The sequence below is a fragment of the Cebus imitator genome, unplaced genomic scaffold (genome assembly GCF_001604975.1).
Source record: "Cebus imitator isolate Cc_AM_T3 unplaced genomic scaffold, Cebus_imitator-1.0 Scaffold85, whole genome shotgun sequence".
Lineage (NCBI taxonomy): Eukaryota > Metazoa > Chordata > Mammalia > Primates > Cebidae > Cebus > Cebus imitator.
The window spans coordinates 3,797,159-3,809,523 of record NW_016107400.1 but is presented as its reverse complement, the minus strand read 5'-3'; the positions used below and the strand labels follow the sequence as shown (position 1 = coordinate 3,809,523).

At 39.3% G+C, this 12,365-nt stretch overlaps 1 protein-coding gene across 1 annotated transcript in view; it reads right to left on the bottom strand.

Moving 5' to 3' along the window:
* Nucleotides 1-161: 161 nt before the first annotated feature.
* ACSM3 (acyl-CoA synthetase medium chain family member 3) overlaps nt 162-12,365 on the bottom strand; it is a 28,051-nt gene continuing 15,847 nt past the window's right edge. Inside the window, exons 8-13 of the mRNA XM_017534331.2 lie at nt 11,570-11,650; nt 6,610-6,711; nt 5,144-5,271; nt 4,939-5,038; nt 812-931; nt 162-431 (exon numbers count right to left, since the gene is read on the bottom strand). Of these exons, the coding sequence (XP_017389820.1) occupies nt 345-431; nt 812-931; nt 4,939-5,038; nt 5,144-5,271; nt 6,610-6,711; nt 11,570-11,650 (618 nt within the window). The 3' untranslated portion in view covers nt 162-344. The remainder of the gene's footprint in view (nt 432-811; nt 932-4,938; nt 5,039-5,143; nt 5,272-6,609; nt 6,712-11,569; nt 11,651-12,365) is intronic.

Genomic DNA, 12,365 nt, shown 5'->3' with positions numbered 1-12,365 from the left:
CTACTCGGGAAGCTGAGGCAGGAGAATTGCTTGAACCCAGGAGGCGGAGGTTGCGGTGAGCCGAGATCGCGCCATTGCACTCCAGCCTGGGTAACAACAGCAAAACTCCATCTCAAAAAAAAAAAAGAAAAAGAAATGATGGGAATATTGACAGTAATGCAGAAGAATTTACCAAACATTTTATTTCAAAATTTAGTCTCTGATATCATAACCACAAGATATTTTAAATCAACAGTTTCTGAGCATACTACCACAGTTTTTATCACCTCTCCACCATCTTGTGGTTTCTAGAGATTGACAGATAATATGTTTGTTTTATAGATATGGTAGCTAATGAAACACATTTAAATTGTTTTCCATTCTTTCTTCCTCAGTTCATTTCTTTTTGTCTTTCCACTGATAGTCTTTGGCAGCTCTTGAATAAATTCTACCTGTTGGCATGAAGGGGAATAAAATTAGCCTGGAAATTTTTGTCTTTGCATAAAGCCAATTATATAGCCGTTCAATTATGAATTCTAGGTGAAAGAATACTCATTGGAATGGGTTTTGGGTAACAACCAAAGAAGGGAAAAGGGTATTGTTGAGGAAATTGTCTTGATATTAAATATTTACTGCAAGTCCAAAGGACCAAACAAAATAGGTTTAGAGTTTCATTTTTATCTCAAAGATTCTGATTCTTACCCATATGTCATCAGTTCAGTTTGGGACATGTGGTATGTAACATGAGTGAAGAAAATAGTCGTTAAAAGGTAAAAATAGTTGAAATTTTCCATAACACTGAGCAAATATTCATCATAATTAGGATACCTACCTTTCTGGGATATTTGTAAGGTGCTGTAGTTTTTTTAACATGCTCCTGAATCTCCTTTATTAGTTGTTCTTGATCATGTGACTTGTAATCAGGGTTCAGAACAATAAAAGCCTTTACTACCTAAAATAAATATTTGAAACACCAGGAAAATGAGTTATGCATTTGTATGTTTTAGTAAGTCTTATTTGCTTGCTCTAACTGAGAATCTATGTGCCTGGTGGGGTGGGCCAGAGTGTTTTAATAAAGTTTGATCCCAACTTTGTGTTCTTAAGCCAGCCAGTTGACTCACACACTTCCTGGTCTGTACCTAACACAGGAGAGCTTCTGGGACCTGTGTCATCAACCCAGCCTGGTCCAGCCTAGCCCTCAGCATGGGGGCTACTTATAAACAGTAGTCACCCTGAGTTTGCCATGTCTTTGTTGAAGGGAACAGTTCACAGAGAACATGTAGTCTTTACACAAGGCTGTGAAGATTCCAACAGCCACTTTGCTATTGCTCTGATCCATTTCCATGGCCCTGAGGAATAAGAGTGGAAATTGTGGTGGCCTTTAACTGGCAGAAGACAAGAAAGATGTTGTTACCTTATGCTTATAAATCCTGTTCTCCAAAGTTTATCCTTCCTAGAAATGTTTTAGAAAACCCTGCCTAGTTTTTGGACCTTTAATGGAGAAGACAGAAAGATAGGCCATCCCTCAGAGACCCCTTTAAAAGTAAATTTGGAGTACTATCATTTTCTCTCCTAGGGCACTGCCAGGACTGCCATTTACTGCCTTCCCTATAGGCATGAGTCTAGGTGCATCAACTAGTATGTACCTCCAAAGCCAGATTACCAGCCCAGAGCTGGCTGTGGAATGGTGGTTCCTGTAGGCACAGTTCCAGGAGAGTCCCCTGAAACTTTTTTATGATTAAATATCCTGCAGTTAATTGCCTGAAACTCAAGGATTCATTTGTCCAGCTTAAAGATAAGCTGGCAACATTTCCTATCCACTTGGATCTAGGAGTAAAGATTTCATTGAAAATGAATTATTTGAAACAACAAATTACTCAGAACAGCTATTGGCGAGAAACAAAGACTTCAAGTTATACTTTTTTCACATATTGAAAACTTCACCAGTGGGTAATTTTACATTTTATGAGCTGTTACCCATTTTTGTCTTTACCCGAAACCCTTGTGGGGTGCAGTGGCTCATGCCTGTAATCCCAACATTTGGGAGGCCAAGACAGGAGGATTGCTTGAGCCCAGGAGTTTGAGAGGAGCCTCGGCAACATAGTGAGACTTTGTCTCTAATAAAAAAACCCTTTAACATTTTAAATTTACATGTGCCATAGGGCAGTTGTGAACCCTTGTGTGTATGTGTGTCTATGGATATAATTTTGTTCTATTCATTTCTTGACATTTTATAAAATGTAGTTATGCTGGTTCTGCTGCATTAGCAACATTTTTGCAAATTAAAAAAATATGCTTGTTATAAGTAAGTCATTCAAAGGCAAATTATTTTAAAAACTTTGTAATACTGGTTCACATATTGACTTCTACATCTTGGGTGAAGTCTCCTTTATCTTTTTAAATGACTACAGAAAATGTTAAATTAACAAGGAACAACCTAACGTTATGAGTAAAAGTATGAACTCTGAAGTCAGAACAGCTGGGTTCAAGTCACAGTTTGTTGGGTAATGTTGGACAAGTTAGGTAATCTCTTTGTGCCTCAGTTTCTTTCTCTGTAAAAGAGATTATGATGATTAAATGAATTAGCATAGATGTATAATGTCTGGCACATAGTATGTCATCAAAAACGTTAGCTCTTAGTTGTAGTCATAGAATTACAAGAAGTTTGGGTTTTATTTTTTAACCCCAAGTCCATAAGTGGGCTTCAGATTTCTCTCAAATTCTATGCAAAATCTTGTATTTTTCTGAGAAAAGTGGCTGTGCCATTCAATATGATAGCTACTAGCTACATGTGGCTATTTCAATTTAAATGAATTAAAATTAAATAAGATTAAATTTTCTCAGTCACACTAGCCACATTTCAAGTGACTGATAGCCATGCATGGCTATCGTATTGGATGGTGCAAATACAGAACATTTCCATCGGTGCATAAGTCCATCAGTGGCCTGTGGTTTTCTTCAAATTCTCAAAGAGGTATGTGATCCAAAAGATGTAGGAACCTAGTGATCTAGACAAGTATTTCTCAAGTGTTTATTTCACATTCCAATGTTAAAATTGTATTTCAAATCTAAATATTCTTTTTAATCAGTTCTGGAACTTGGTACCCAATTAAAGGCCTGGCAAGACCCAGCCTGGAGAAGGACCTAACCCAGGTAGAATAGGCCTGCCAACAGAAAGGGAGGAACCACTGGTGGAATGCAGCATGTGGTCATTTTGTTCATGGACACCTCGTTTGAGACACCCACTCACACCTACCAGGAAATCCTGCAGCCCACCAGTGTTGAGAAACTGGCTACATTCTCCCCCTCACTCTGACTAATCTAAGCCCTACGCCAAGACCCCAGAGCTGTGAGGGAACCACAACCCACACAGATCTTTTCTGTATTATACTCTAGGATATCAGGTGACTGCCAAGCCAACCCTGTTCTCAAAGGCTCAGCTACCATCCTGTTCCAAGTAAGCACCTGTCTAGGTGAGTAAAACTGATGATGACTGATGGTAGGAGTGAGGTACAGGAAGAGCTGAGACTTGTGAAACCTTGCTGGTGGTGGTCAGAGCAATAGACAAACCAATAATCACTGACTGTTTTCCTTGCCCTCCACTGCCTGGAGTATACCCTTTCATAGTAGATAGGGACTTTCATCCAAGCAACTTGACAAACTGCCAATTCCCAGCCACTGGGCAATATCCAACCAGGAAGACTTACAGGGTATCTTCTGGCATCAAAGATCAGTTAAAGGAGTCAGTCCTGGGGGGAGATCCACCCTCATTCCACTGTAACATGCATATCTCCCATTTTTGCCTTAAACTTTTAAATTTTATTTTACTTTATTTTTGAGACGGAGTCTCATTCTGTTGCCCAGGCTGGAACGCAAGTGGTTCACTGCAACCTCCCCTTCCTGGGTCCAAGTGATTCTCCTGCCTCAGCCTCCCAAATAGCTGAGATTACAGGTGTGCACCACCATGCCCTGCTAATTTTTGTATTTTTTAGTGGAGACAGGGTTTCACCATGTTGACCAGGCTGGTCTCAAACTCCTGACCTCAGGTGATCCACCCACCTCAGCCTCCCAAAGTGCTAGGATTACAGGTGTGAGCCACTGTGCCTGGCCTGCCTTAAACTTGAGGACCTATTTCATCCCCTGAGATTAGTATCTTCTAACTCTGCCCTGTGCCCTGTGCTTGCAGCCCTATACCTAGAATTTGAGATAAGGAGCTTGAATACATGGTACAGAAAGTTCTGGATTTGTATTGACATCAATGTCATCTTCAAAACTTGGGTTCAGTGTTAGAAGGGATACAGATTGAAGAAATATTGTGGGAACTTGTAACTCATCTAGAGAAACCCTAGGGACATGCTGTAGACACACAGGCAAAACAGGAGGCTGCCTGGCATGGTACCTTTAAGCCAAAATACTGTGTGGTCAGCCCCAATAGGAATGGGCTTTCAGGACTGCTGTGTTATTCAGAGCTTATTTCTTGAAACCTCTACTTATTTACCTCTACCCAGCCTGCTTATGGTTACCTCGGTTCTAGCCTCTGACCTTGTTCTCACTCCTGATATATGATGCCCATTCTCCTCCGTTACACCAGGGACCTTGTTGGTTTCCAGACCTTCTGAGTAACAACTTGATCCTATCCAGCTGACTTCTGTCACCCCATCCTCATGTGAGCCTTGGTTCCTGACATTCACACAATCTTTGCCCTAGTCCACCATGGAAAGAATTTAAATTCTTTCTAGTACATATTTTCAGTCTTATATTTTTTGGTTTTGGTTAGGATCAGAGCTACAGCTCATAATTTAATCTTATTTTGTAGCAGTTCTTTCTGACTAGCACATTTCTATCTGACTTGCATATTTAGTGAATGAATCATTTGGTTAATTCTGTTTCATTCACTAAGCTACTGTTTGTAAGTTTGTGTTAAACTGCCAACAAATTGAGATGAATCAGTTCTTTTACCTCTCCTCTGATGGGGTCTGGGCTGTTGACAACAGCTGACTCTGCAACTGAAGGGTGTTCATTCAGGGCACTTTCTACCTCAAATGGTCCAATTCGATAACTAGAAAAGCATGTAGGATGAATACATATAGGTGAGTGGCAGGTTCACTCTGGAACATGATGATCAGTTAACACAGACATATGCACATATGGAAAAGAAAATTACCCAGAGGATAATATGATATCATCTGATCTTGCAACAAACCAGAAATATCCGTCTTCATCCATATACCCTTTGTCCCCAGTAATATAGAAATTGCCTCGTAGAGTTGAAGCTGTTTTTGAAGGATTATCCTGCAAAACAAATAGCATTTTGTTAATGTGGTGAATCTAACTCTTCTGGTCAATTGGCTTTTTTTTTTTTTTTTTTTTTGAGACAGAGTCTCACTTTGTCACCCAGGCTGGAGTGCAGTAGCACAATCTTGGCTCACTGCAACGTCTGCTTCCCAGGTTCAAGCGATTCTCCTGTCTCAGCCTCCCAAGTAGCTGTGACTACAGGCTTGCACCACCACACTCAGCTAATTTTTGTATTTTTTGGTAGAGATGGGATTTTGCCATATTGGCCAGGCTGGTGTCAACTCCTTACCTCAAGTGATCTGCCCACCTCGGCCTCCCAAAGTGCTGAGATTATAGGCGTAAGCCGTCGTGACCAGCCCTCAGTTGGATTTTTAAATGTTCCAGAAAGCAGAAAAGTTTGGCTCCTTTGAGAAGCATTAGAGTTAGGAAGAGCCAGAGTGTGAAAATAAGGATGAAATTCCAGCATGGAGCTAGCCCGAGAGAAGAAAGGTAAACTACATACAAAGATTAGGCATGTTTCCATCTTAAGAATTTTCTTAGATAGATAAATATTGCAGGAGCTTGGAGCTCAGAGAAGTAAACTAAAGTGTCTTTTGCTAACTGATTAATATATAATGCTGGTGGGAAGAGAGAGAAGTAAATACTTAGAGTTAAAAGAAAGCACTGACACCTGGTAACTCAAAAGAGCAAAGGTTTGTTTTTGGTTTGTGTTTTGTTTTGTTTTACACAGTAACAAAAGTGGTTCTGCAAATTTGACATAAAAGAAATGAACAAGTTACTGTTACATTATATAAAATACACTGACAAGTAGCATCTGGACCTTATACATATAGATTTTGCTCTAATTTGTGTACTGTGATTAGAGATGAAAATATTCTTGCAAACAATAAGGAGGTTAGAACCTCTCTAGTGAAAGTCATTTGCTTAATCCCACCACCCTTTCATCCCCCATCCCTCTCATTCTTCCTGAGAGAGCACTAATTGGATTTCAGGAAAATGAGTGGGTTTTGTTTGATAATTGAGAGGCTCCGTGGATGTTAAGAGGCTTTTTTGCTCTAGGGCTGTTAAGAGGCTTTTTTCTTTCTAGAGTCCCTTCCTTTTGCCTTCATGGACCTGAAACAGAGATCTAGCCTCAGGGGACAAGCTGCTTTTTTTTCTTCAGCAGGAATTTGGATATTTCTTCAATTTCTTGTCTTTGGGATTACAATCAGGACAAGCAATCTCTCGAGAAAGCGCCAAGTATCCATCCTAGGTATATTTTGTGGCTAACCAGGATAGTTACCAAGAACTTGAGAAATAAATAGAAAATAAGAGATTATTCACTAAGTCACTTACTACATAATGAGTAAAAAGGCCAAATGGTCGGTTAGGTAGAACTCGAATGCCAATATCCCCTTCTTGTCCAGGAGGTAGAACATTGCCATTTCCATCTACAATCTAGGATAAAATAGCACAATTTATTTAAGGAAATTTTTGTTTAATGTCACAGCGTAAATATTAACTTTGCACGTTTTGTTTTTTGCCATTTAAAAATGAAGACTTAAAAAATTGTTTTGTGTGAGACAAGATCTCACTTTGTCACCAAGGCTAGTGTGCAGCGGTGCAATCGTAGCTCATAGATCACTGCAGCATCCAACTCGTGGCCTCAAGCAATCCTCCCACCTCAGCTTCCCAAGCAGCTGAAGCTACAAACACATGCCATTATGCTCAGCTAATGTTTATTTTGATTTTTTGTAGAGACAAGGGTCTCGTTATGTTGCCCAGGCTGGTTCCCGGCTTCAAGTGATCCTCCAGCATTGGCCTCCCAAAGTACTGGGATTACAGGCATAAGCCACTGTACCTGGCCCCCCAAAAATTTTAAATATACTTTAAATTCCTAAGATAAATATATTTATTTAAATTCTTATTGCATAAAATATTAAGTACAGGTTACCAAAATGTGAAAGAAGGATAAAAAATTTTTTAAATGTTACCATCCAGTAATAATCACATTTTGGTAATATCCTTTGAGATAATATAAACAAATAGAAAAATAGGATTGCTGGCCGGGCACAGTGGCTCATGCCTGTAATCTCAGCACTTTGGGAGGCTGAGGCAGGCAGATTACCTGAGGTCAGGAGTTCGAGACCAGCCTGGCTAACATGGTGAAATGCCATTTCTACTAAAAATACAAAAATTAGCCAGGTGTGGTGGTGGGCGCCTATAATCCCAGCTACTTGGAAGGCTGAGGCAGGAGAATCGCTTGAACCCGGGAGGGGGAGGTTGCAGTGAGCCAAGATCACGCCATTCTACCCCAGCCTGAGCAACAACTGAAACTCCGTCTCAAAAAAAAAAGAAAAAATAGGATTGCTTTATAATATGCAAGTTTGCCAACCTGCTTTTATCATTTAGCAATAACTCTTGGTTATCTTTTCCTCTCAATAAATAAATAACTTCATTATTGGTTTTCAAACTTTTTTTAGCCATGGAACCTACAGAACCTTACTTCAGAAGCCCAATCTAAACAGGAAAAGGGGAATGATCTCTGGTTGACAATGGCGAGTAAGCCACAGCCTTGCTCTCTTTCCCTCTCTCCAATCTTCATCATTTCTTGAAGTACCTAATAGTAGCTAGCATTTATTAAGTACTTACTGCATGCTACGTATTAAATGCTAAAGCTTTAAGTACTATAGCCCTATATGGTTAGAACTTTTATGCCCATTTTACACATGAAGTAACTGAGGTATAGAGAGTTTAAGTAACACTATGCATGACTGAGCTGGAATCCAAATCTCAGCACTCACACTCTAGATCACATGCTTTTAATCATTACACTCCTCTGTGCAATGCTTCTAAGGAGTTTAATCCAATTTTTTAAAAATCAGATTAGCATTTCTCAAGTTGATTGCTGATTTTATACCAGATTTTGCTCTAAATGACTTTTAGCTGTTTCTAAGTATCAGAATTCTGCTTTTATATCCTAGGTGTGTCCTGCATAGAGAATAAGTAAAATACTTATCTAGCACTTTCCAAAAGGAAAGGGGCTTATGTGCTGAATGAGAAACTTCAATGGGAAAGGAATTCTAAGAGTAAAAACTTCCCTTTAAGCTCTTGCTAATAAAAAAATATAAATTCCCACCCAGTTATCTAAAGAAATATGTGGTTCCAGATATGAAGGAATTATTGATGGAAAGGAAGTATTTTAAAAGTTCCAGTTATTTATCACAGATTTTAATAGATGGGAATATAGATAAAATCTTCTGTCTTTGGGGAGAATCATGTTCCTCATTGTTCAAAGGGTGTTAAAATGTTTAAACATGAAAATTATGAGTATTTAAATTTAAAAGCAGGCCGGGCGCGGTGGCTCAAGCCTGTAATCCCAGCACTTTGGGAGGCCGAGGCGGGTGGATCACGAGGTCAAGAGATCAAGACCATCCTGGTCAACATGGTGAAACCCCGTCTCTACTAAAAATACAAAAAAAAATTAGCTGGGCATGGTGGCGCGTGCCTGTAGTCCCAGCTGCTCAGGAGGCTGAGGCAGGAGAATTGCCTGAACCCAGGAGGCGGAGGTTGCGGTGAGCCGAGATCGCGCAATTGAAAACAAGAATGAATAAAAAGAAAAAAACACCGTCACAAAAAAAAAAAAAATAAAATAAAATAAATTTAAAAGCAAACAAAAAAAGATTATAAAGTTTGGGCTTTGAAGCTGTAGAAATCTGATATTAACCTGGTTGGAGCATATCCCCAGATGCCAGAATATCACTGCAGATGCTCTTAGCTGAGGAACAAGAAGCCCAGTAATAATAAGCCCTTGGAAGAGTTAAAAATGATTGAGGATGCAGGCAGAATACTGTTTTCCTCTCAGTCTCATCATATTTGCATTCAAAGATAGCTGCTCGAGAAAACCACTGGGCTCAAATTAATGGGGAACAGGTAGGGGTACCTTGCAGTGGGAATCACTGTGAGTACAGTTGTGCCTGTAAGGCCCTGATAGCCATGCATGTTGGGAATTGCTATTAAGGGAGGAAGAAAAAGAATATAGCTGTGTTACATATCAACTTCCCTGTAATACAGACATGAGCATGCTTAATTATCAATATTTCTTTCTGCAACCTAAAGTAGCCTGTTAACCAACAAACTATTGTTAAGCCTGTTTATGGAATGCAACTACGGCTCCTACCATTTTTTCTTACAGAAGTTTTTCAAAGAGGAATGTGAGGGAGAGGTAAATAATGGCACCCATTTTTCGGACCTTTATTATGTGCTAAGCACTCTGATATGCTCTTTAAACATATTATCTCATTTAATCACCACAAGAAACCTATGAAATCAGTTCTATTATTATTCGGATTACCAACCATCTGGGGACTGAAGTGGGGACGGGTGGGTGTGTTCTTCATGGTATTGCCTTAAGTACTAAAACCAGATTACTCCCAGGCAGACAGACAGGTTGGTCACCCTAGTCCCAACTTTACAAATCAGGAAACTGGAGCTTAGAGAGCTTTAACAGCTCACCCACAGACACTCAGCTAGTGAATAGCAGAGATATAGTTGAACTACTAGGCTATCCTATCTTGAGACAAGCTTCCCATAGCAAGGTTAAAGTGAGAGAAAGGACCCAGGATCTGGTTTATTCTATAAACAGTTACAACAACAGTCAAGCTCATCTAAACTCTCTCAAACTTACTTGATCCTAAAAACTACCTGGAGGTGCTTGTTAAAATTACAAGATTTCAGCTTTCAGAATCCCACTCCAAATCTATTGAATCAATCTCTCCAGGGGCCTGAGAATTAGAATTTTTAACAAATATCCATATGATGTTTATAATGAAATAAGCTTAGGAAACATTTATCTAAGATCTCTACTCTGTTAATTCATCCATATTTTTGCTACTTTTGCTTTCTCTTAAAGTACAGATAGGTCTCTGAATTAAGATGGCTTGAACTTTAGCTGGCCGTGGTGGCACGCGCCTGTAATCCCAGCTACTCGGGAAGCTGAGGCAGGAGAATCGCTTGAACCCAGGAGGTGGAGGTTGCAGTGAGCCGAGATTGCACCACTGCACTCCAGCCTGGGTGACAGAGCGAGACTCTGTCTCAAAAAAAAAAAAAAAAAAGATGGTTTGAGCTTACCACTTCCCAACTTTACAATGGTGTTAAAGAGATAACCATTCAGTTGAAACTGTCCTTCTCTCTAGATGCTGGGCAGAAACAGTGAGTCACAGCTCCCAGTCAGCTATGCATTTGTGACACAGGATGTTTTTAACTTATGATGACTTTATTTTGGGACATAACCCCATCATCAGTTGAGGAGTGTCTATGTTAGTGTAAGTTTCTTTGGCTACACCCAGCTTTGATGCTGGGTTGATCTGAGAACAATTTTAACCCTATACAAAGTGTACTGATGGGGAAGTGGCCTGCCCCCTAGGCATCGGGTGGTAGTAGTGGCAATGGATACTGAAAGCCCAGAAATGGCCAGGCAGGCCTGGGAGCAGAGTGGGAAAGTGCTGCAGCCACTGTAAACTGAAGCTCTTTGGGCCTGGTTGACCTCCCAGAAGTTCTTGACCTCTCTCACTTGGGGAGACAGTGTTGTGTTGTGGTTGAGTGCAGATATGGGAGCTAGACTGCTGGGGATTAAATCCCAACTCTAGGAGCTATTAGCTGTGTGACCTCTGGTGAATCATTTTACCTCTTTGTGCCTCGTTTGTAAGATGGTTCTAATATTAGTATGCTTCTCATAGGGTTTTTTCTGGAAATTCAATGGGTTAATATTTATTTATTTAGAGACAGGGTCTTGCCCTGTGACCCAGGCGGGAGCGAAGTGGTGTGATCATGGCTCACTGCAGCCCCAAGCTTCCAGGCTTAAGCAATCCTCCCAACATAGCTTCCTGAATAACTGGGACCACAGGCACATACCACCACACCTGGCTAGTTTTTGTTTTTGTTTTTGTTTTTGTTTTTCTGTAGAGACAGTCTCACAATGTTGCCCAGGCTGGTCTTGAACTCCCAGGCTCAAGTGATGCTCCTGCCTCAGCCTCTCAAAGTGTTGGGATTACAGGCGTGAGCCACTGCAGCCAGCCTAATGGGTTATCATTTATTAAATGCTTAGAAATGTATGGTACAATATAGGTATTTGCAAAATAATGGAGACCTATTAGCTAACATTTCTAACTCATTTTCATATTTTTATAAAAATTAAAGTATCATAGAAGTAAAATGGAATCACCACCAAAACAAAGAGAGTTTATATGGGGGCGAGAGTGGTAGGTAGGGTACAGATTGAGTTGTTAAACATTCTCCTGGAAGAGGATGTGCAAACCTTAACATCAAAAGCAGGAGAAGGTTTTCCCATTGAGCCAGGTTTAATTTTCATTCCCTTAAAATTTCCACAGATTAGCACCTAGTTAAGAAAAAGAAGAAGAAGAAGTAAGATAAGATTACAAGTAACTTAAAATTTATTCATCTACCATGCATTTAACAAATTATTTATTGAAAATTTAGCTATGAACTAGGCTCAAAATAAATGCTATACTCTTATGGAATATAGTAATAAACAACATACAAATACATACATATATATAATATAGTTACAACAATAATTGCTAATATATCTATATTTATCAAAACATGAGTATATTAACCTTTGCACTTGTATTAGCATGATACTTGTTATGCTATTCTATTTAATTAATTTTTCAATATTTGTTTTTATTTTATTTTTGATATTTTCATTTTTGACCATGTGATACCTTCTCATGGTTCATAAATTGAAGCATTATAAAGACCCACATTGTGAAAAGTTTTTTTCGACCTTTCCCTTATCTATTTTATCTTACTCCTCCCTCTTCTACAGAATAACCACTTTTGTTCATTTTTCTTATTTTATTCTTTATTCTTATTTCATTTTTGTTCTTATTTCATTCATTTCCTCTAGAATTTCTTATTCTTTACTTCTATGAGCTCTTTAAAAACTCCTTTTTAAAGTATGGTTGCTAAGGAGTTATCCAGCAAACTCTTAATATTTTAGGTAGCAAGGAGCTCAGCATTTTCCATTTTGAGGCAGCCCTAAATAATATACTTCCCTATCACACTGGGGCAAATTCTTTCTTTAAGTA